We start from the raw sequence: 25,543 nt of genomic DNA on the forward strand, positions 1-25,543 counted from the left end.
GTAAAATGTAGTCCCTTGCTACTGGAAATAAAGTGAATAGTTGCTATTCAAAGCATGTTCCTACAAGACATTACTGTTAGTCATCTCCTTTAATTGATAAAATAACCAGGAGGTGCTATTTTTTTGAGAAAACTGATCTCTGAAATGGCTACAATTGGTATTAAGAGCTTCATAGCTTCAAGACAGAATCATTTTAGCTCACACGACAAGCATGTATTTTGGTGCACGTAAAAACTAGCACAAAAGTGAGCTTCTAATGCTGCTTCCTAAACAGTGCAGTGAACTGTCTTGAGAATGCAAGAAATGCCATAGGAGGCCCGAGCAACAAAAGGAGTTTTCTGGAATAAGAAACGGTACATTCTCAGCAGGAGGGTAAAGGGAGGGGGAATAGGATCATGCTTAAGGAAAGAACAGGATACTAATGGCATGGCTTAATGCTAACACATATGCAAACAACTGCACCAAGACTAACCAGAGAAAAGGTGGAACCTGGTTTCCATACTACAACACTGGTACCGTGATCAATGAATACATAAAAAAGTACTTAAAATCCAAGGATACGTGCATTAAAAAAACCAAGTAACTCCCCCAACACCCAACTGCATTCTTTACAATATGTTGTGGAAAACACCTTGGACTGATGAATCTACCTTTAAACTAGTACTCATTGCAATGACTAAAGCAAAAAAAAAAAAAAAAAAAAAAAATCAATCTGTTTGAACAGAAATAAAGTGCTCTATTTAATAGGGAGACCTATTTCTGAAAGTCAGTTCCCATAGTTACCATAAGCTGCATTTCAAAGGTTCGATGTTGACCTAAAGCGCTTTCTTCTAAATCTTTCATATAGGGAGATTTTTCAAAAGACTTGAAATACACGAGCTTCTAGCTTAATCTCTGAAATAACTTTACAGTGAAATTATTTATAGTTACATTCTTAAATTAACCACAGTTTCCAGAGTTTGTGTTCATCACAGTTTTCATCCCCACATGGCCAACATACAAGAAACACCTTTTTACACAAAACTAATCGCTCCCTGAAAATAACTTTATATTAAAGAGAGAGAACATAGGCTCCTGAACCCCCACTTGATTCTTTCAGTATTTGGTATCACAGTAAAAACCCCAAGCAGTAGATAGAGGAACAGAAAATCAGAGTTCGAAACAAAGATAACAAATGACACTCACATTAAGTTAACTGGCTGTTCACTCTTCAAGTATCTACACTGCCAAGTGTCCTTCTAGTAATGAGCTGGCAGTTAATTTCTTACCTAAACAAATACTATGGTAATGATCAACCAGAAATTACCTGCATTTTTCCTGTTTTGTCTAGATCTGGCCAAAGGTAATCAGCTTACAATTATGTTAAGTAGCTTGCTTAGCATTCTATTTATAAAACTGATTAGATGCTAAGCACTGTAGGCAACAGTTTAACACTTTATTTTGATTATAGGAACAGAGACTGGGGGATGGAAACAGGAAGGAAGGAGGAGTGGGACTCAGGTGAGAGGGAAGACAAGACTCAAGACAAATTCTGAAAAGTTATTGTGTTTTCGGGAGTATAGATCTATTGTTTTATGCCCATCTTAGATTTATGTGTTAGTTGGTTAAATAGCACATACTTAGAATTTTGACAATACTACTATTAAATATTTAATTATTAAAGTAAGTCAGAAGAAGTTCAGACATATTGACTAGCATCGGTCTTCCTGGAGGGAATGGAAATGATTTTGCCCAGACTTAGGAAAGAGTAAATCCAAGCTGCAGGAAAATCACAAGACCACTGATGAGGTTCTGAGGTTCAGCTACCTGAATAGGGCTGAAAAGCTGAAGGACTGCGGCACGAGAATCTGCTGGATGTGACAGACCATGAGGTGCAGTTGGATTTCACAGGTAGCTAAAGGGGAATTGCACAAAAAATAGCCAAACTTCATAGATAACTGAAGGCAATGGCGAGTTTCTGGGACACAGAACTTGAATGCGAGCGATTCAAAGGGTAACCACATAACAAAATTACATAGATAGTAGCAGCAGAAATTTGAGCAGAGATGTAGCAAGATCAAGATCAATGGGGGAAAAAGTTATTAGGGCTGACCAATTGACAGAGCCCTGACTTTGATGAGTACATTGTAATCAGGACCACAAACCAAACTAGTTGTTCCAACCATACTACACAGGTCAAACTTTCTTCCACAATAACAAGTACTGGGGAGGGTGCCAGGTTGCTTCCCCTACCTAACAGGAGAACAGGCTGCTCAGATCAAGCAACCCAGTTATCCCTATGTCAATGTCTGCAACTCCATCTACCCACACAGGTCCATCAAAGATAATCTTTGACACATGTCTCCAATTTAACTCCTCATTTCCTCATCTATGTCACAGAATTAATATTACTTTTCTTTTCACCTACTTCAATAACGTTCTTTTTGGCACTTTCAATGACAAAGCCAAGAAAGCAAATTTATTAAGCTCCTAACGTTTATCTCTTGCTATGTTATCTTTTACAAAAACATGAAATATAAGCATCAGAGGTTTTGTGGTTGACTTTTCACACATGCTGTTCAAGTTGGACTTGAATTCTTAGTAGTAACGCCATGTCTCTGCATGAATTGGAATGACAGATGAGTAATAACTATCACATGGAGTGGAAAATACTTGTAGGATATGATAGAACTGAAAAGATGCCAGAGGAAAAGTTACGAACTTCGAAGGTTACAATGGGAAAAAAAAAACATAAACATCAGGGCAACAGTTTAAAACAATCAACAATTTATCAGAGCTCATAGTAGCTCACAATATCCCTTACTCTGACTGTTTTCAGAGGATAATATACACAACTTCATCTTAACAATAATGTAGCAATAATTTTCCAAATACATACCCTCGGTTCATCACCAAGTGTCAGAGCAAAACTCAATGAATCTATTACAAACTCGAAACTTCCTGTCAAAGATTATAGTTTCTTTGATAAAACTAAAGGGATTGTACTGTATACAAGAAAAAAAAGTCACAAGAAGGTTATACTTTATGTTATTCTATATTTATAGCAATTGCTTTATTTACCTTTTTGTTTTCTTGTAATTTTCCAGCTGTAACGTCTGCACACATTTGTATCTTTCCAATTCACACTGTTCACATAGGTCCTCAAGACACAATAGGTGAGTCTCCATTTCTTCAAAGTTTGCCTCTAGACGGGCTACATGAAATACTTATATGAGCACCGAACTGTATCAATAGATGCACAACCCACCCAAACAGAAATGGGAATTCATAGAGTTAACACTGTAATAACTACACATACGTAAATGGCTCAGAAAGATAAACATCTCATATCACATAGTACAGAGTGACAACAGCACCGTTTTAAGTGAGATCTAGCTGTGGTTCTCTTTGCAGTGAGATGCTGAATCACTTGCTATATTTGCCCCAACACACCACAGACCTGTGGTCTGTACTTGGTGAAAAGAAGCAGCCAGAATCTGTAGCTTAATTTTGCTAGTCAAGCACACTGTCAGTTTACCCCTTCCTGTATCATGCCAGTCTGAGGAAGGAAGATGTACTGAACAAGACCAGTACTGATCTTAATTATTCAACTCAAGTAAAACATAATGTGAGAATTTTAACTCTAACATGACCTTGTGATAACCTAAACCACAGGCTCAAAAAAGTAACCAATAAAGATAGATTGATGGGCAAACCTCTATCCCACATATGCTCAGAAAACATTTCAATCTTTTTTTAAGTTTAGGCTCTGGACATTGTGGATAAAGAGATCATGCCTATGAAAAGCCCTGAGAAATCTTATCTCATAGCTCACCTTGTTCTGAGCAGAAATTTAGATCTCCTTAAGTACCTTCTGGCCTGAATTATCCTATGTGAATCTTACATCAAAAATCGCTCCCCTTATGGGTGACTAAATACTGAGTTCCATGTCCCTCATCGGGATCCCAAAGTGGAAAAACTAATTTTCCAAAACTGTAATGAACTAATCATTCCAGGATGGAGCTCTGTGAATGCAAGATTATTATCCACATTTTTGCCACGATTTCTCCTATACCAGAGTGAAGAAGTATAAATTATGTTTACATGTTTATAAACAAACTAGCAAGCAAAGAGTAGATTACAGAATCATAGGATTGATTGTGAGCTGGAAGGGACCGTTAAAGGCCATCTTGCAATGAACAGGGACATCTACTGCTCCATCAGGTTGCTCAGAGCCCCATTCAGCCCAACCTTGAGTGTCTCTAGAGACAGGGCATCCACCACCCTTCTGGGCAACCCGTTCCAGTGCTTCACTACCCTTATTGATCTCCACTCGTTCAGTTTGAAACCATTTCCCCATGTCCTGTCACAAGACAATTTGCTAAAGATGGAATTTTGCAGTTTAGAGTTAGATGTACTAATCTGAAACTTGATTGTCAATGCAAAGATCTATACAGATGATGAAATGAAATAGCAGAAAACCTAAAGCAATTCTAGTTTTGGCAAATGGCTGTGCTCCTCCTGAAGACATTTCTGTCAAATTCCCAAATACAGTTTGGACAGTGTTACTTGGAGCCCAACTTGAAACATACAAAATTTCAACTTGTTTGTCTATTACAATTAGAGATTGCTATAACAGCAGTCCCCCTAGAACAGCAGGGTTAAAAGACTCCATAAACAAATTCACAAGCATGCATATTCTTATGTGCAGCTTCAGTCACTTTCAAAGATTTCTTTTACTGCTAACAAGAAAGTAAGGCAATGCCCCGGGGCACTCAGAAAAGGAAAAATGATTCATGTAATCAGCAAAGATCATTTGAAAGAAAGCTACAAACTATTCATGTGGAAACAAGTCTGAGGAAAAAAAATGTTCCAGTTAGACTATGCAGTCTAGTTAGATTACTATGCAGAACATGCATTGTTTATCATACTCATCTTCCTCTCTCACAAAATCCAGCATTTATTCAAAGCATAATACCAGACAACCATAATTATAATTGGTTGTCCCGTTTGCTTAAAATACGGACCTTTCTAGTGTATTAAAAAACAAATGTTTAAATCATGCTAACTTGTCTTTTAGAATGATTGCTCACTTAGTAATTTTGCAAAATCCACAATACTAAAAGACAACTACAAAGAACAGCGAAATACAACGATGAAAAGTGAATTCTAGAGGCCAGTTAATTCCTAGCACTGGCATTTGAGCAGCCTCTAGTGGGAACAGTAGAAAATAGAGTGCACCTGAATAACTGGAACGACTTCAGAACTCTCCAGAAGACAACAAGCTTGCTTTGCTGCAACACGGATTACAGACCTCTTCTTCCCGAAATGAAAGGCAACTTACTTGCTTTTCACAAGCAGTGTTCCCAAAGCAATTGCATAGCACTAGCTGTGGTTGTGAACTGACATCTCTTCTTCCCAAATGAGAACACAAGCACTGTGCACTAAAAAGAAGTTTCAAGCAAAGCTGTGTATTTAATTTAATCTAATAAAGTTTAAGCCATGAAGGTTTGATCTGTTCTCATCTACATGCACAGATGAATAAGCTCATACTTTTAAGAAGGTATTTAGCAAAAATAACAAATTTAAAAACTCCCTGCTTCCAGTTTATTGTTTGCAGTGGCAACTAGAACGAGCCTGCCCCACAAAGCCAGCTTATCTTCTAAAGAATACTTCCACGACCACTGTGTTTTTCCTGTTCAAAATTTCAATTCAAAAAGCTGAAATCTGTGTGTATCAAGATAGGCTCCAGGCAGGACAGACAAACCACCATTATTTATTTATTTATTTAACTTAGGGGTGCAATTTAAACAGAAACAAGAGAAAAGAAATTAAGCTTAAATAAGCTTATACGGACAGATCAGAGTCATGACATTTTAAAACTCAGAACACCATAGGTACAGAAACCCTCTGTATGCAGGATATTTAGCTCCAAGGATTTCCACCCGCCTTCTGACAGGCAGCTCATACTTCAAGAAATCCCACAACTGGTCATTAGGCACCAATCATCATTGCACCCTGAAACAATGCTATGCAGGAGAAAAAACACTCACTTTACTCTTAATTTAAGAATTTTCCTATATGTCAATATACTACATTTGGCAGAAATACAGTATTTACCTGAAAAAATAGACTTGTACTTGAGGTCACATCTATCCAACTGCTTTAGTTTGGCCTGTATTTCTCATGCAATCACATGTTCAACAACGTTACTACAAATCTAGATTACAAGTTTACCTAGTTCTAGTTTTTTAGAAAAGTCTTCTGCTCAAACATTAACATACATTAGATTAAATTATTCTTCATCAATTTACACAGTCTTCTTTGCTTAACTGCCATTAAGGTATTAAGATACTTACCTAGAACTCAACGACAGAAAGAAATCTCAAAGATTAGGAAGCAGCAGCTTTTATCTCTGCTACTGTATATCAGTCTTTATTTTCTTCCCACTCTTGCCAATCTAAATATTTTCAACCTTCATTTGGTCTGTGACTTATGTTCATGACCAGGCCTTCTGAAATCAGTATCAATTTGATGCTTAACATTAAGATGTTTGGTTAAAAAAAAGAAAAAAAATTGAAAATTGGATTTGAATCAACGTTTGGTTACATTGGTTTGCTGAAATCAAAATAGACGTTAGAACAAATGCCTCTGATAAAACATGAGGCGTACTTTATATTAAGAAAAGTATGCCAGAATTCGGCATGCAGATATTTTCTACAGCATCTCAAATAAAAATTGGCTTAAATAATGATTCAGATGCTGGACTTTGGAAGGACAACCGCCCTTTTTGCTTTTACAAGAGAGTATTGTTTTTCTTCAAGGATTTCAACAACAGCCACAAGATTATATACAGTACATTTATAAGACTTTTTAATGGAAGACTGGCTGATAATGAGTACCAAAGTTAATGGGCTTTGTAAATAAAGTGCTAATAAACATGTCTTGTTATACACAGAAAAAGCTGTAAACTGTACATGACTTAGACTGATTTTACATAGGTCACAAAACAGGCTAGTTTCCTTTATCTGAAATTTATTTGACCAAAAGCAGCCAGGGTTCCCTATCTAGTCTCAAAATGAAAGTATTAACAGATTTATCAGAGGCACAGTATGTCACAACACAGAACTACTACACTTTCCTGAAATGATTAGCCAAAGTACAACTTTGAGGCACAAACCAGGAAAGAGCAGCTAATCATTCTATTTCTTTTATTATTGTTGTTATTTTTTTTAAGACAGTATTAGCCACCTCTCGGAAGCGAATACCTGCTTTTTCTAAATATAAGCTGCATCTCAAACTTACATGAGAATACAAACAGTAAGCAGAATATCACAGCAAAGTTCTGGTAAATCACTTTCAGAACTGCAGATGTTGAATTCGATACAAATTATACTTTTCTCTTCAGATAGACTCCATAAAAATATCAGAAAAAAATAACACTCAAAAAAAATTCATAGTGGTCAGGAAGAACAAATTTAGGTAAATTATGTGACATCTGACATGTGAAGTGAGGCTAGAAGATGTGGCTCAGATTCCATGACCTTAGTAGTGTATATCAAAATTAGCTTCCCAGAGCAGACTCCTTAATACTTCCATACCTACTAATTAAGTAAAATAAAAAAATTTTCTTAAGACATTGAGACTCCTCCAGCTGATTTTATAGTCAGGGTGCAATTAATGCTGGTTCATAAAACTGTAACATTAAGATTGGAAAGGTAACTCGAATTCCTTAGAATTTATGGCATTTGCAGTTATGAAGAAATCTTTATTTTTATAAAGAAATTTCCATTAGGTTTTATTATATTGTTTATCCTTGGCCTACCAGTAGGCTGTATCACTTTATGCATGATGATATTAAATTTATTATTTAAATGAGTATGCAAGTTGATATTTCCTTAGAAAACAAGAGAGATTTTCAAAAAGCCAATATTACATGGCTACTGCACATAATAAAGCCCTATGAAATCATGTGGTACAAGATAATTGTAATAAAAAATGAAATACATTCTTTGCTTCAAAAATAAATACAATTCTTACTAGTCAAAGAAGTACTACAAAACAAATGATCATTTAAAACAAATCAATAAATTAAATGACAAAGACTCATACAAAAAAAAGTGACTACACACAGAAGCATTGACATTATTTATATATCATTCAGAATTTAAGACTGCAATAGTAATCATTTTCAACTGTTCATATCAAGACATGCAGTTGCCATACAACCTTTTCCCCCCATATTACGACACACACAATGTTGAGAGCAAACAGGACAAATTTTCCTGTTGAGCCTATAAACAGGAAGGGAGTAAACTCTTTGAAAGGGTAGATAACAGCAGGACAAGGGGGAACGGTTTTAAGTTGAAAGAGGGAAGATTTAGGTTGGATGTTAGGGGGAAGTTCTTTACCAGGAGAGTGGTGAGGTGCTGGAATGGACTGCCCAGAGAGGTTGTGGATGCCCCGTCCCTGGAGTTGTTCAAGGCCAGGTCGGATGGGGCCATGGGCAACCTGGTCTAGTAAATGGGGAGGTTGGTGGCCCTGCCTAGCAGGGGGGTTGGAGATTCATGATCCTTGAGGTCCCTTCCAACCCAGGCCATTCTGTGATTCTGTGAAATTTTGCTCCTTTACAAAACCAGTGAAAGAACAACTACCTTATAAAAACAATGGGTTTTGGGAGCAAAGTTAAATTTTATTATGAAGCTCACCACATTTGAACTTCTGTCTAAGCCTCTGTACTGACTTGAATGCTTGTTATGTCTATAAAACCTTACCTAGACTTGCTGTAAGGCATTCCAGATCTGCTAAAAATCCAGGTATTTGTTGGAGTTGATCCTGTAGTTCCACCAGACTGTTCCTTTTCTTCTCCCAGTGTGCAGAAAGCATTACAACTTCACTGTCCACCAGCTGAAACAAACAGGTTCCTGGTGTTACTTGCAAGTTTACATACCTGTTTATGAGCACCTTGACCAATTTTTTTTGAAATTCATGCTTCTGCAAGCATCAAGTCAGTACAAAAATTTTACTACAACTTATATATTTCTCAGGTAGATATTCAACATGCTTAAGAAAGTCCTCCAAAGTGTGAAATATTTATACCAAAATGCATTGACTGAAACAAGATAAAAAGTTTTTTTTTTAATCAATATACTAATTAATAGAGAACACATTTTATGAAATTTTATCAACTGCAAACAGCATACATCTGAAACTGTGACATCAGAGTTGCATCAGTACGCAGTAATAACATTGCAGAGCTGTATTTTAAGGCTTACCTAAATTGATAACTTCGTCGAATATTGTTAGGTCATGTCAATTTAACCAGTGGGTGAAACTTACAAGTCAATACAACTTTTCCCCATTTTCTCACCTACTATCATCCCAGAAAACAGAACGTTTGGTTTAGAAGCAGCTTCTGTTTCAGAACAAGTTTCATTCTTAGCAATTACAAGTCTGTGACACACTACATTTATCTTCATAATATCAAAATCCATTGAGAAGGCAGCTGCCCATCTTAAACAACAGAAGAGCAATTCTGCACATTCTAAATGCTTAAGAATATGAGATGAAAAGAACGGTGTTTTTTTAAAAATGTACCTTTGCATCAGTCTTCCTCTTCTGATTTTGTGATAAACTTAATTGCACAAGTTATAAATCTTTCTGAATACACTTCTACAACTTCTGTTGCTCTTGTTTGATTCTCTGTAACTTTTTCTGTATAATAAAAGTGTATTATTACACAATAAAAGTTACAGAGGAGGATACGCTGTTTAAAAGTGTTGTTTTTAAAAAATAAATATAGGTCAGATTCTACAAAACACAGCAAAATCAAGAGACCTTAGGTAACAAATGTTTCCCGTATACATGACGCTTGAGATTATTCAATTATAGCTTCCCTGGTCTTAGTTCCATTACTTATTCTTCCTCTTGCATAGAAGTGCAGCCCTTGGGTGAATCTGCCATCTGAATGCTTCAGTTTCCATAGGATTTAGTTGCAGAAACTGAAAAAGTCTGAGAAATGGGCAAAGGAAGTTCTTAAATAATTGTAATATAATTCTATGCACTTCAGACAAATATCTTCAGAAGAATGATGACTTCTGTTTCCAAATATTTCCAACTACCCAGCCTGTCAAAAAGACACCCTGTTTCACCAGACAAGGCTTGAAACATTATTCCAAAGCTCAGTGAGTAATCACACGTTTCAGAAGACTAACATCCTTATTTAAATAAAGCCAGATCAATTTTTGAGAGTGAAATAAGGAATTCATATCAATTAAACATGAAATTAATCAAATAAAAAAGGTGAATTTTGTATAAATAAGATGGCACAAGCACCAGAGATAATTACACGTAACTAAGATTACAAGAATCTAAAAGCAGTATTTTTCAAGTAATTTTGTAGATGGAAGTGTAAATTAGCATCTATAATTTAATATGGTAAGACTGCAGGCAGCAATTAAACCTTGAAAGTTTCATGTCCCTTTCTCTTTTCAAGAGAGCTGTCTGATTTATTTGCAATTGGCCACTACCAGAAACAGGCTACTGGACAAGTGGACCTTCAGGCCTGACACATTAGAATCAATCCCACGTGCTTAGACAATTCTGATGTTACTGAAATCTGTATTTTCTACTTTCATAAAAGTGTATTTTAGATTCTCTCAAAATTAGATATCCAAACTTCATAGAAAATTTTCTAGTCTTTTCAGAAGCTCTTCATTTTAATTTTTTCCCAGCAGTCATAACATGAAAGATTAAGATTATGCTGGTTTTATATACATGGAAACTCACAATGTTTTTGGAATTTGCAAGTACTGCAGAATTGTATGAAACCTATTTAAGGGATCTCCTAACAATAACAGTGAGTAGTAAACCACATAAACGTGGCAGAGAAATTCATCCCTAGGAACTGGTAGAAAAGGTGGGCATACTGTTAAAGCAAGGGAAAGAAGATAATATCTTTCTTACCCCAAGTAGAGCTTTTCAAATACTTTAAGCAGTGAGAGATTTTATATATTGGAAGCAGACACAGAGAAAGCTCCGACAGAAACCAGAAGAATCAGGAAGGACGTAAAGTGAAGGTTGCAACTGGGACAGAGAACCACACAGCTCGGTCCTGCTCTGCATCACACCACACAGCTGACACTGTCTGCCCCTTAAGCAGGGTTTGTAATGAGAGGTCTGGTGGGGACCACATCAGTGCATAGGTAACACTTACTGTAGCTGCCTTTCTCTTTTTGCCACAAATAAACTACAGAGCACATTGCTGCACTTCCAGGAGAGAAGTCAGAAGCAGGCACAGACACTTCCTGAATCTTTTCAGCCAGACAAGTTAAATCTTGCCATTTCCTGCCCACCAGGAGGAGCAGCAGTGTTACAGCAACAGCATTATCCCCCAATAACCACAGCCATGCCTCAACACCAAACATATTCTGTACTTCCCAGCCCTGTCAGTGCTTCCAATGAGCTATGCAGTGGTAATATGCAACATCATTTTTGCAGCTGTCTGTATCAAATCACATTATTTATTGCTTGAATTACATTATAATTTACATTACATTGTTTACATTACCATTTATTGTAGATGCCTTAAACGGACTCAAATATTCCCAGATAACTCAAAACATTTCAGGTATCAGCAGAAGAGTGCAAAAACTGGCTATCTGAACATCTGGATGTGTCTTATTTATATCATCACTTTCTTGCCACACTTCAACAAAGTAGTATTGCTCAGTATCCTTCTCTAACCTAATATCTCCCAAGATTAAGTAAATTAAATTAATATTTGTTGCTCAAGCGCAAGTAGTGATTCTAACTGTTTGAACAGAGAAGGGAAAACTCAAGGTATTCTTGGTGTCAATGTATCAGCTCAAAAATACTTTAGTAGCACTAGGAAGTTACACTCAAAGCTTGCAATAACAACAGCAAAACCAGAAAGCAAACTGGAGGGAGCTTCAGAAAATTCTTACTAGATTATACCCTGTAAGAAACCTGATCACAGAGGATTTCTATTTTTACAATACCTGTGTTGAATACATCTGGAACACTAATTGTTGCTGAGTAGCAACAATCTCAAAAAGCTTTCAAAACCAAGAACTGGACGCTGTAATCCATCCATTAATTGCTTGTCAAACTTGTTTTTAAAACCACAGTGAAATAATGCTGCTCTCCCAAAGTAGCTGCTGCTTTGAAACTGGCTGGGCATTAGCCTGCTTATGGAAGGATGTGAGTGACTGCTCTTGCATTACTTCTTTTTTCCTTTCTCCTTCAGTTGTTTAACTGTCTTCATTTTGAACCATCCACTTTTGTCCATTCCGTTCTCTCCCTGTCCCACTGACAGGGGACTGAGCAGTGCTGTGGAGGTGCTCAGCTGCTGGCTAGAAACAACCTAATGCTCTGGAACTAAAGAATTTAGTTTAAAATTATGTACACACTTAAGTATCTTAGTAGTAGCATTTCTGTTTTCTTACCTCTCCAGCTTTTGCACAATCTTTGGCTCCTTTATGAAGGGCAGCCCAAGCATCTTCATACCTGAAGAGAAGATAAATGACTTTTTTTTATCCCCAGCTATATCCTCTTTATAAATGAAGAGGATTTATGGGTGCAGGTGTGCTTGTACTTACAGGGATTACAGAAATAGCTTTGAAAGCTGTCAAATTGTCTTAGAACAGTAAATACCACAAAGAAATACACAGTAAGAAGCAATTCCTTTCAAAAAGGAATTAATCTGCGTGGGTTTTTTTTTGTTGTTCTTGTTTTGTTTTGTAACTGCTAGCACATAATAAGATCTAAATGAACCCAGACTTACTTACGAAGCTATGGACTACAGGTTTAAACAATATTTGGAGCCCAGTTCTATTAAAAAAATGAAACAAACAAGCAAACGAGACTAATAATTTGTCCCTCTTTCCCCAAAAAAGAGGAGACAGGCAGGTTTTTGAAGACACAAGCAGAAAGGATATTTATAATGCAGATAGTTTTCGTTACTCAGAAAGGATGTGATGAAATACACATGGAAAACACTTTATTTTCATGGCAACGACAAGCATATTGTCTTTAATTCCATTATAACAGAAGTAAATCATCAAATGTAAGAAAATTGTAAGACATCAAATTTAAACCACAGGCTGGGCCTCACTGTTGCTATCCTTCCTCCTCATGCATCAGATCTGAAGCTATCTTTCAAATGCTGCTTTTCCTAACGCTGCACCTAATTCAGCAAAAGTACAGTACTTAAGAACTGTGCAAGCTTTAAATATATTTATTATTTGCTAATTAACCCTGCTCTACTCATTGCAGAAGATCAAGAAAACTAACAGCAACATGAACACATTCATTTTCTTCTCATTTTCTTCGCCTAGTCAGTTATGAAACAACAGGAAATAATACTAAGAAAGAAATAGAAGCTCATACCTGCTCAGTAATTCGAGTCCAGCAGAAAACTCTGGTGAACACTGAGCAGTTCTATAAGGAAAATGTAAATGTACAAACATTATTTAATAGAAGGCTGTTATACACTATGTAGGCATAGACACATATGTGTATTCGAGAGATATGCTAAGCACATGAATTGACAAAATGTGAAAGTGAACACTAGCAAATATTCATGTTTTAAGTGCATTACACAGCATATGTTAAAGAATATTCCAAGGCTGGTCTTTCCCCATTATTTTATGGTAGTTCATTCTTAACTGTTCTTGACTATTTGTTTTGAAAAGAACTCATATGAGACTATTTCTTGTATAATTAACAAGTTTGCAGGATGAACACTGTTTTAAGTTATAACAGTGGACAGAAACATTCTAAAAATAAGACTATCAAGTTCTTATTATCCTCAGTAAAGACAGTAAATAATGAGCTAAAAAATGTTTGGCAGTCTAATGTGCTATTGATTTCTTATTTGATGCACTCATTGCTAACAGCCTGAAACATGAAGGTAACATAGCATCGGTAAAGAAAATTAATACAGCAGCACTTTTAAGGATGTATTACGTGAAGATCTTGATGTCATCCAAGATTAATCTCTTGGAAGATAATCAGAATAGGTAATTTTGCACTGTCATCCAAACAATTTGAATGGAGAACACAAATACCACAGATAAAATCTTTTTCTTCCCTTGTATCAAGGGAAAAATCAGATTCAGTGAGGTGAAAACAGACCTCACCAGTAAGTCTCTGGTTAAATCTCCTGCTCAATGCAAGGCCAGCAATGGCTTCAGACCAGCTTGCTCAGAGCTCTGTTCTCCTGCAACTTGAAAACCTCTATTAGGTAGTCTTCCCCTATAGTTTACATAGGTCGAAACAATATACTAAAGTGCAGAGGATAAAAACCAACGGTGACTATTAAAGGTTCTTGCAATAGAGATGGTACTTACACTTTCTGTGTTCACGTTCTACATATATTTTGTACAATAAATGGTTCATTTTTGTTTTTACACTAAAAAAATTACAATTTCAGTACATGAAATTCACAGAGACCGTAGAAAATTACATCTCTGTGTACTGTAATCTGAACCTTTTGCAGAGTGTTACAATCAAAAATTATTTAAGCATATCAATCAAAGTTCTATTAAGCCAAGTATATAATCAAAATGAGAACATTTGCTGTTACTAAAATAATATTCCGCAAAATTCAATATAAATATTTTTGTAATTGGGCTAGAAGAGCCCATTTTATATTTTTCTTTAATAATAACATCCAGGATTAATGCTATACATTAAGGTGCACATAAGTACCTCTGTCTACTTTTTTTTGCTTCTCTTGATTTATCGCCCAAAGTCTTCAACCTATAAATCAAAACACATAAGTATTAGACATTTCCAACAGGGAACAACTTGTCTGAACACATAACATGTTAATTCCAATCTATTACATTTGATTTTATATCAGCTTATTTCAGGAATGAATCAAATTTCACTTGATTCTGCAGAGACTGTTATACATAATTATTTCCACCTACACTGATTCTAAACAGTAAGATTCTTCTACAAATGCATTGAGTAACTGGGGACAAAGAAGTTTCTCAGGAGCAATATATTCAAGTCATTCAGCTCTGGATACTACTTCCCTTAGCAGACAAGCATGAAAGAACTGCATATGAATAGCCAAACCATGCTGAAGAATACCTCCTATAAAAATGCACACATGCCAAGGACAAGCATGACAATCATATAGAAGTATTTGCACCCACTTGCCATAAGTATGCCAACAGAAGACTAGTATGAGTACTTTTTATCTGCCAGCTACCAGAATCTCCAGCAGCACTGCCACGGTGCACTGCTAACTAAGCAAAAGTTAGGCTTGTTTCACCTATGCCCAGTTTCAAACTGACTGGTATCCTGCTTCTTTAAAATCAAATTTCTTAAAAACAAAACAAAACCAAGAAAAAAAAAAAGAAATAAAGAACAAACATTCCCCCCCCTTTCTGCCCTAATAAATAAAAAAATACCAACAAACAAATAACAAATAAAACAAAGCCCTCCACTACCACCACACAGCTTTTTGCCACTTTTATTTTTATTCATTTATTTTTCAGTCAACCTGTATGTGCTTGCTAGGCTGTCATAAGAGAGTGTGGAACAAAAACCTCCTGCTTGTTCTCTGCCCACCAAGATGATGGATGTCCCTTGGCATCCCAGCTGATTGGAACAAGAAATTGGAAGAAATAAAGGATACAGATAAGAGCAAAATGAAAGTGACCCATGAGCTCCAAGGATCTGCTCTAGGCACTACACAGCGGTATGTAATCCTGAGTTACCCAGTGCCTGAGCAACACCCCTAATGCAAAGATAACTTGTCTGCATCTAGAATAAATTCAACCACTCCCACAGTCTTCACCACCTTCTACGAACTGATTGACTATCTAAAAGAAGACACATCAAGGCAGGTCTCTGCTCTGTGTGAGAGCTGCTCATAACAATCAACCAAGTAGCAACAATCACAGCACTCTGAGGAACACTGATCCAGAAGGCACTGCAATTTGCCCTTCTCTCCAATCACATTCCCTAGCATGCACCTCTGCCTGGAAAGGCAGCACTCCGCTGCATGCAGGGATTGAACAAAATGCTGGGTCACAATTGCCAGCTCTTCTATTAGGATACGTGCCATGCAGTCAGAAGGAAAGGTTAAAGGATGCATCACCAGGCTTCATAACATTGCCTTCCTTTCAGCAATGCTCTCTGTACAAAGTACAGGCAGTGTGAACCACAGCACTCAATCTGACAGAAGCATACAAATTGCTGCCTGAGCACAAAGACAGCTTGCCTTTTTTTTTTTCTTCTCCTGTGAAAGATAGCTTGCAGATAAATGGGTCAACATCTAGACACCTCACTCATGGGAGACACAGACATAGGCAGGAGACACATCCGAGAACTCTTTTTTTATTTTGTATGTTGGCTAACAGTTTCAAAGTGCTCCTTCTGCAAGCTACATGACCCCAGATTTGGTCTTTTTCAGCTGTAAATAAGCACTCCCTTATTCCTTCGGAACAGATATTCTCCTCAGAAGCCCTGGAAAAGTTGTTTTCTCCCATTGGTACAGAAGATTCAACTGCTCCACTTTGCAAGCATTCATGTACAGTTAACAAGTCAGTCACTTTTACTGCTACTTCTGAGGGGTAGAGAGTAACTCAAAACATGATGGCTTTGAGATTGCGCTGTCTAGCAAGGGAAATGGGGGGAGGGCAAAGCAAGACAATTCACATTCTGGTGGCAATATGGGAGAAAGACCAACGTTCCCCACAACCTTTGGCTACCAGGGCTCCGTGATGCACGACTGGTGCATCAAACCATGATGGCAACAAAGATGTACTGAAAAGTAGTTAAAAAAGGGTCACCCTGAGAGGGATTATTAACGGAGCTCCCGAAACACAGAGATGGAAATGATAAGAGCTGCTCCCAAAGCAGAACAAAACAAGGCAGTACATGGAAGGAGGTAAATTAGAGACCACACGAAAACATACTGACTCTCTGCAGTAACAGATGCCAAAATTAAACGACCATCAGATCCTGACCTTCCTGCTGCCCTGTTCCATCATGTGAATGACACCATTTCCAAAAGAAATGGGGGGTGTGGGGTGTGCAGCTTTTGGATGCTTTCAGATTAAACCACAACACGGTGTTTACCCTAAAAGAAGCTGCTGAGGAAACACAGGGACAGTATCCTTGTACTTTGTAACACATACTGCTTCCACTCATCCTGCGCTCCTTTCCCTCACGTGACAGCAACTCTCGTCTTTCAAGAAAAAGAGAAGCTTTTCAGCTGCCAGAGCACAATTACGTTAATTCTGACCCGGAGGTCAGCCGCCTCATAAAACATTCAGACGCGTCCATCGATCCCAGGCATATCTTCACCCTCTCTGTGCAAACAGCGGTCTCTTCCTCTCCTCCCCCTCCCCTCGGTCCGCCGCTGCCTTCCCTGCCCCTCGGAGCCCCTTCCCCTCACTTCCCGGCACCTGCCCGGCCCGCCCTGGGGCTCACCGGCCCGCCAGCAGCAGGCAGCGAGCGGAAGGCACCGCAGCCCCGGCCCCTTGCCCTTGCTGGAGGAGGGAAGGCCGCGGCCCCGCCTCCGCGCTCTCCTCCTCCTCTTCCTCCCTCCCGCTCCCCCGCTCAGCACCCGGTCACCTGCTCTCCCCCCCCAGCCCTGCTCGGCTCTCACTAGCGGTCCCCTGCCACACCGCCGCCCCCACGGCTCAGGCGGCGCGACCCACCCCGACGTGAAGTCCTGCTGGACGCTCAACAGCCTCTCCCGCAGCGTCTCCAGCATCGTCCCGGCCTCCTACCGCGGCGGCAGCCGAAGCGGGGCGGGCTGGCGGCGAGACGAGGCGGAGCTCCCCTCAGCCCCCTCCCACAGCCCGCGACGCCTCTCTGCCGGCCCGCCCCTAGCGGAAGCCCGGCCCTCTGCCTGTTGACATGGGGGAGGTGCGGGGCGGACCGAGGGAATCCTCATGGCAGGGGTGCGCCGCCGCCCGGGTCGATCCCTGCCCACTCAAGGGAAGATCTTTGGGGAGCGTTTAGCTGCAGCTCGAGGTTTTGTAAAATACGCAGTCAGCGCCCGAGTATTTCCAGCCCCTCACCGTAACGTCACCGTCATCAATGACGCTGTGATAGGTGTGATCTCAGGGAATCCTCCTCTGTAACAAAGTCTTCAGAGCGTGGAAATTGAAATTCTTGGGTCTCCCAGAGGCTCCTGGGTGTCCTGGTGGATGACAGCTTGGCCATGAGCCAGCAGCGTGCCCTGGTGGCCCAGAAGGCCGATGGTATCCTGGGGTGCATTAAAACTGACATGTCCAGAAGGTCCAGGGAGATGATCCTTTCATTCTGCCCTGGTGAGGCCGCATTTGGACTGCTGTGTCCAGCTCTGGGCTCCCCACTTCAAGGCAGGGAACTTCTAGGGAGAGTCCAGCAGCTAGCCACAAATACGACTGGGTGCCTGGAGCATCTCCGTTATGAGGAAAGGCTGAGATACCTGGGTCTGTTCAGCCTGGAGAAGAGGAGATTGAGAGAGGCTGTGATCAATGCTTATAAATATCTGATGGGTGACAGTCAAGTGGATGGGGCCAAACTCTTTTCAGTGGTGCCCAGCAGCAGGACAAGGAGCAACAGGCAATAACTGCAGCACAGGAAGTTCCAACAATCATGAGGAAGAACTTTACAGTGAGGGTGACAGAGCACTGGAACAGGCTGCCCAGAGAGGTGATGAAGGCTCTCTCTCTAGAGATATTCAGAGTTCCTGAACACTTTCCTGTGTGACCTGTTGTAAGGAACTTGCTTTAGCAGGGATGTTGGACTTGATGGTCTTCAGAGGTCCCTTCCAACCCCTGCAATTCTGTGATACTTTAAATAGGTGTTAGTGGTTCTTAAGAAGAGTGAGAGACCCTCCTCCCCCTCCCCAGCACACATGCACACAAAAGCATAGGCCTTTAGTTATTACAAATAGTAAATAACACAATTAAACACTTTCCTTAAGCTTCTCAATATTATACATTCAAATAACAGCTGTTTCCAGTGGTGTAATGAGTCCAAAGACAGCTTAGGAGGACTCAGATCATTTCAGAGCTACTGACAGTAATATGAAGGTGGTCTCCCACCATGTATGTTTTCAGCTAGTATTAGAAGACACGGGACTTAGATGAATGTTTTGATTCTTAAATTTTCATTGAATTGAGATCTATTTTTAAGAATAAAATTGACTGAGATTTTCAAGTGAAAAACATTGTATTTGTTAACCAATTCAATTTTGGTTAAAAGTTCGGAAATTTTCGGACAGTGGAGAGCACTGAAGTAATTTCTTACAGGAAGAACTTAGGCAGAGAGGGACTGTTGTGTGTGTCATTAGATACTGTATAGGTTATAATGGTTCTAGGTACATTCAATCAACTGGAAAATTGATGCCATAATCCCTTTCATCTTCCACTTGTGTGCTGTTAGAGGAATGAGGTCTTTAGATTGTTTCTGAAGTGGCTTGTTAAAAAGCAGCATTTCTCTGTGGCCTTAATACAAGCTAAGAGCTAAATGTCTGCTAAGAGAAGGATGACTGGGTTAGTCATTACAAGCACTGGCATTTGTGTAGCTCATCTTGAGGTCGCTAAGATTGCTTTCATGGCAGACGGCATATGAAGATCTGTAGCAAAGCGTATGACATTTATACACTATTTTCATTTTACTTAGGCCAACTACATTCAAAAGTGTGGACTTCCTCCTTCCCTGGATAGTTCAGTCTTAAGACTAAGAGGAGAAGGACTTGAATCAGCAAGTTTGATGTATTCACAGACAGGAATTACGAATGCTGGCAGAAGCTCAGAGATCTGGCCTTAGGTAATACAGAAATTATAGGAATGTAAGTTTTCAGGAAGCAGGGATTTAAATCCTTAATTTTCACCTTTCCTTTGAGAAAACACTTGAATTTCTTCAGTGTTGTATATTTTCAGTTTTGATGTGAATTTTTTAATGGCTGTTGCTCTTGTAATTCATAGTGAGTAAGTATTTCTAGACTCCTATGCTTCTTTTCTGTTAAAAAGAGGCTATGTAGAAACTGCTGTCCTAGTGCAATTTCATTGCCATTGCTGCCTAAAATTTGGGAAAAGAAATGTGTCAACTTAGTGCTAACAGCCACAGTAATCCTAGAAGTGCAAGAACAGAGGAGACTTGTAAAAGCAGATGCTATGTTCAAGGGCAGTAAATTGTGTCCTATGTAAAGTTTTGTTTAACAAGTTCTTAGGAACGTAAAACAAAGGAGTGCCTGCGAGCCTGCAGCCTCTTTAAAGTTATCAGGTCCCATGCTTAACTTAAATTCTATTTTTTTTTTCTTTAAAGATTGAGTAAGTCCAGTTCCTTTATTTTTCCTTGTAGTCATATTCTAAACTTCTTACTCATATTGTATGTTTAGAACATTCTCCATTTAATCCAGAAAGTGAGGAGCTCTAGCATTTCCATCATCATTACATGGGATGGAATTTCATGGCTTCATTCTGAGCCCTACATGAGATTACTTAATAATACTAATTAATTAGCGTACAAGAGCACTGAATTTCAAAAATTGTGTTCATGTGTCATGACAGCTCTTCATTAGCTTGATCCAACATGGGTTTTTCATTTTTTTTTCTTTTCCTTTCCTTTCCTTTCCTTTCCTTTCCTTTCCTTTCCTTTCCTTTCCTTTCCTTTCCTTTCCTTTCCTTTCCTTTCCTTTCCTTTCCTTTCCTTTCCTTTCCTTTCCTTTCCTTTCCTTTCCTTTCCTTTCCTTTCCTTTCCTTTCCTTTCCTTTCCTTTCCTTTCCTTTCCTTTCCTTTCCTTTCCTTTCCTTTCCTTTCCTTTCCTTTCCTTTCCTTTCCTTTCCTTTCCTTTCCTTTCCTCTTCTGGACAGCAATGCAAGCTTCTGAAAAAAAAATGCATAACTTTCAACACAATTCTGCATGAAATTGTTTTGGATCAAGCTTTATGCAGATAAAATTCATCCTAAATAACTTTTTAATATCAAAGAACTGTTCTGTTAGTTTAGTAATTATTTCACAGGTGATTATTTGATACTAAGACCTGCATTTGAACATGATTTTGCTGGTTTAGTCTCTTGCTTTCCTGGTACTGATACAGATAAAACCTTGTGTAAGTATTCTGCATATCTATACTGGTTTCTACAACAAAAGTATAAGCTTTCTGTGCTTTGCATATATGTGAAGAACCATGATGTAAGTGGGTAGCAACAAATATGTAAAGCTAAAAGCAAAGAAATGCATTTGACTAGATAACCCAAGTGGGAATTGAGGACTCTTTTCTAGATTAGCAGCCCTTAGAGGCACAAGAAAGGCTGCATTCTTGTAACAGCTTAAGCAGACTCAAGTCAGCCCTAGTTCTGCCTTTTCCACGTTTTCCCAGGCCTTCCTGGTCCCTTGCTTTGTCTCCCTGAAGAACATGAAGTCCCTCTGATGTACACTCCAAAAAGGCCAGCATTTTGTGTAACTTACTTACATTTTATGTAACTAGCTTAGTAAGTCTGACTGTCATTTTAAACAGTTGCACTGTGAAGGATAGAGGTACAACTGCTGTTTAAAAGGGTGGAGAGTGATAGGACAAGTGGGAATGGTTTTAAACTGAGACAGGGAAGGTTTAGGTTAGATGTTAGGAGGAATTTTTTCACTCAGAGGGTGGTGATGCACTGTAACAGGTTGCCCAAGGAGGCCGTGGATGCCCCATCCCTGGAGGCATTCAAGGCCAGGCTGGATGTGGCTCTGGGCAGCGTGGTCTGGTGGTTGGTGACCCTGCACATAGCAGGGGGGTTGAAACTAGATAATCATTGTGGTCCTTTTCAACCCAAGACATTCTATAATTCTATGATTCTATGACAAATATACATTATATATGTTTTTTCACCTCTAAATCTTTGAATGCGATCCTATTTGATAAAGGAACAATATTGTTTGCGCCTAGTAGCTTACCAAACTTTGAACCCAGGTTTCTCTTCCCACATAAAAAACTCCTAACACTGTTTTGCATGCAGTCGTAAATGGTTTGAGGTCTCAAGGAGCAGTGAGGGCCATCTGCTCTGTAAGGGACAGAAGCTGAGGGAAATCACTCAGCCTAGGTTCAGTGAGGTGAACAGGACAGGCCCAGAGCTGGTAGTGAGATTCAGACTAGAGTCCATATCATCAGGAAACCTCAAGGTGATGGGGCAGAGCTGAGGTCAAGCCAGAAAGTCAATTCTCAGGTCAAGGACATGTTTGGAGGTGTTAGCCAGGGTTCCAGTGCAGTGATCACCAAGCAGGATCCATAGTGACGAGGCAAGTCTGTTCTTCATAGGTGGCTTTGAATGAGCCATCTGGCTACTTTTTGCATCAGCCAAAGGCATGTAACTAAGAGGGAAACTTTGTTTAGTGAAATTGTGTCAGGGTATATGCTTATGAATATAGTGTAGTGCCATTCACATACTGTTCCACATGCCCAAAACATTTGAGAGGGCAACTCTCACAGAAAGAACAGCTGTGGAAATCTCTTGGTTTATAGAGCTTCAAAGACACATTTTAAATGTTAACATTTTCGTGGACCACCTTTCTGACAGCAGGAACAAAGACATATGTTTATTTTTATATTTAACATTTTTTTCTATGGAATTTTTGAAGACTGGCTTAGTCAGGAGTAGAAGTTGGTATGTGTGGTACCCCACATTAAGACAATGATTAAAAAAGGCAGCCAGTAGCTATACCTGACTATGTAGATGTCATGGGAAAACACATCCTGAAAGGAGTGACTATCTTTAACAGCGCTGCTCTTATCCTAAAATACACCCAGATTCAATGAGATGACTTCATATTTTTTTATTCCTCTGTCATAGCTGCATTTAATCATGAAACTGGGTACAAGATTTTTTGCTGTCACCACAGCACAGAACTTGAAAACTATGTAGAATGCAGGATGGTCTGTCTGCTGTCTTTTCTTTCCCCAAGTCCTCTTTTCTTCCTTCACTTTATTCCTGGTCTTTTCTCTATTTGCTTTTTTAGTAGTCAGCCAAGGTCATCACATCCTCAGCACTGCTGTTGTCAGTGAGACAGCTGAAGACCAAATGTTAACTATGCTGCTGCTTGAAGCCTGCCAGATATGAGACTGAGGAATAAGACGGTGTGCCCTGACTGTTTTTCCACCAATGAGCTTGCAAGTGGGGTCTGAAACTATATGTTCTACTTTTTCTGATGTTTTCTGTCTTTTTTGTTTATGTGTCTGCATTGAGGGAGTAGCACAGGATTAGATGAGCAATGACTTCAAACTACTGCCGCTTATTTTGTTGCTATCCAATACCACTGAGGTGACACTATTGCTGACATTATCTGAAAGATGACAGACAAGATTTTCTTCTATCAATATAGTGGCTAACAGAAAGGATACTTAAAAAAAAATGGCAACTTTATTGACATTTATTTTTTTTTCTCTCAGCATCTTGAAAATTCTGCAGTTAAATTCTTTGAAGTTAATACAACAGCATCCTGTCAGAAAACATAGGTCAAAACTTCCGAGGAGCACAGTTGAAATGAAGTGCTGATTTTGAGAAAAAGTGTGTAGTGAAACAGCCAGTTCCACTAGAGGGCATAGTTGTGTATATTAAAAACAAAATAGAGCCATGACAGTGCTCATTTTCCTGGAAGTACGTTTATCTCAAATGAGCAAAACAACACTGATACATTTCAAGTGCGATTCTTAGACTATTTTGCCTCAGAAGGACACCTTGAAAACTCTACTGATACAGACGGCATCAGTCTCAGTAGGTAGTAGCCACTTGAGTTTGATACAGTCACAGTGTTGCTTTCCTAAGATCCTTCCTCCTGCTTAGGCTAGAGAAAACTGCTGTTACTGCTTTGCTTGTACTTCCACAGACAAAACAGATGATATTAGAAAATAAAAATAAAATTAAAAAAAATCAGACAAGAGACTTAGGACCTCCCGCTGTTTCCAATGACTTTTATATTCTCACTTCTGTCGAAATGATGTAATGGGGTTGACTTAGTAACAACTGATTTCAAATAAAGCCATGATATTGTGTCTTTGGGAGGAGGACCTTAAGTCTTACATACAGCGGCTGTCTGTATTGGTCAGGTTTAACCTGTTAATTAGAAGACACACTGTAGACTGCTTAACTTGTATAACAGATCTTGTCCCTGTTGTCAAGGAATTTAAAAAGATGTGTTAAGTATGACTGAATGCTGTACAATAACATTTGAAGTAGCATTAAGTAGTTATGTCTGTGTCTGCTATTTTGTTGTTGTTGTTGTTGTTGTTGCTCCTGTGTATAATTTTACTTGAGTAGTCATTATTTCATAAGATTAGATGTTGCCCTAGGCTGTAAGGCATAATTGGTTTGTCTGAGGAAAAGGTTGTATGTTCTCCTTGTCATTGCATTGCCAAGAAAATGCCAGAGTGACTACAGCTACACTTACAGACGTGTGTTTGGATGTGGGGGAGAGAACTTACGCAAAGCTTTTGTCTTTCAGAGGTGTTCCAGGAGTGAAACCTCTTCTGGTGCTATATGCTGTGTCAGCACTGGGAGGCTCTACTGATTCTCTGTGCTGATGTAAGTGAAGCAACAGAAACTGTTCACACAGAGAGGACTACAAAAATGCAATGAAAGTACTACAAGTGGTTGGGATGTGTCATGAAACACAAGGGCATATAAGTCATATAAAATATCCATTTCCCCTGTGTTTACTGGTCTACTTTAATCCTTCTGTATTACTTTCTATTTTCTATTAACATGACAAATTTTTGCTCCCCTGAATGTCAGAAGCATGGTTGGAGGGAAGTAGAATGAGGCCCAGAGTGAGATGATTGAAGGACAAGCATATTATGTGTCAGCTTTATTGATCAGAGGCAATTAGCTCAGTGAAACCCAATTAGGACACAGTTTTAGTTTTATACACACAGACTTTAATCACTCATTATCCATGTGAACTCTAAAGGGAATTACAAGAGACTAACAGGATGAAATGGCTGTTCCTTTCCTGTTAATGTAGGAGTTCTCTAAGTTTGTATTTGGTTCTTAACTGCTGATTTCAATGACTTCATCTTTCATTAAATCAGCTCTTGTTTTTTTGGATTTTTTTTTCCCCATTAGCAAGATCATAATCATCTGTCATACTGGCCTTTCTGGTGACAATTATCCCATGACTTAATTTAATTTTTTTAAAAAACTTATCCCCTTGTTTGCTTCTCTTGCTTAAGGCAATTTTTGTTGACACCTTCTGGCTGGCTGCCGAACATTTGGCTAATAGCTCCGTGCAGTTGTCAACTTCATACTGTTTGAAATTGAATTCTCTTTCCTCAGTTTGTATGGGTCTGCTGTTTACTAGCCTATTATGCATGGAATCTAATCCACTTATGCTGTAAGAAGCTCAGAGACAGAACTTTTTTGTCACATTATGTTTTATTTATTGATCATAATTTCGTTTGAATGAAATGAAATAGTCATAATGGTTCTTGTACTGTTGCAGAACTTTCTTATCACAGTGTATTTTGTCAGTTTGATTTATTTTATCTCTCTATTTACAGTTGTTGTGACGATCAGAGTTGCTTTACTAGTTACAGCTAAAGT

The 25,543-nt window shown here is 38.8% G+C and overlaps 1 protein-coding gene across 4 annotated transcripts in view; it reads right to left on the reverse strand.

Moving 5' to 3' along the window:
* The window catches only part of DTNBP1 (dystrobrevin binding protein 1), a 67,968-nt gene extending 50,189 nt beyond the window's left edge, over positions 1–17,779 (reverse strand). The window contains exons 1-6 of one of the 4 annotated variants that reach the window (NM_001006372.2): positions 17,685–17,779; positions 14,713–14,763; positions 13,390–13,440; positions 12,447–12,507; positions 8,754–8,886; positions 3,061–3,193 (exon numbers count right to left, since the gene is read on the reverse strand). In NM_001006372.2, the coding sequence (NP_001006372.1) occupies positions 3,061–3,193; positions 8,754–8,886; positions 12,447–12,507; positions 13,390–13,440; positions 14,713–14,763; positions 17,685–17,740 (485 nt within the window). In that variant the 5' untranslated portion in view covers positions 17,741–17,779. Of the gene's footprint in view, positions 1–3,060; positions 3,194–8,753; positions 8,887–12,446; positions 12,508–13,389; positions 13,441–14,712; positions 14,764–17,454 lie in introns of all 4 variants that reach the window. The other 3 variants (XM_015275875.4, XM_040683590.2, XM_040683599.2) reach the window with 3 other exon arrangements.
* Between the last annotated feature and the right edge of the window lie 7,764 nt (positions 17,780–25,543).

The sequence above is a fragment of the Gallus gallus genome, chromosome 2, assembly GCF_016699485.2.
Source record: "Gallus gallus isolate bGalGal1 chromosome 2, bGalGal1.mat.broiler.GRCg7b, whole genome shotgun sequence".
Taxonomy (NCBI): Eukaryota; Metazoa; Chordata; class Aves; order Galliformes; family Phasianidae; genus Gallus; species Gallus gallus.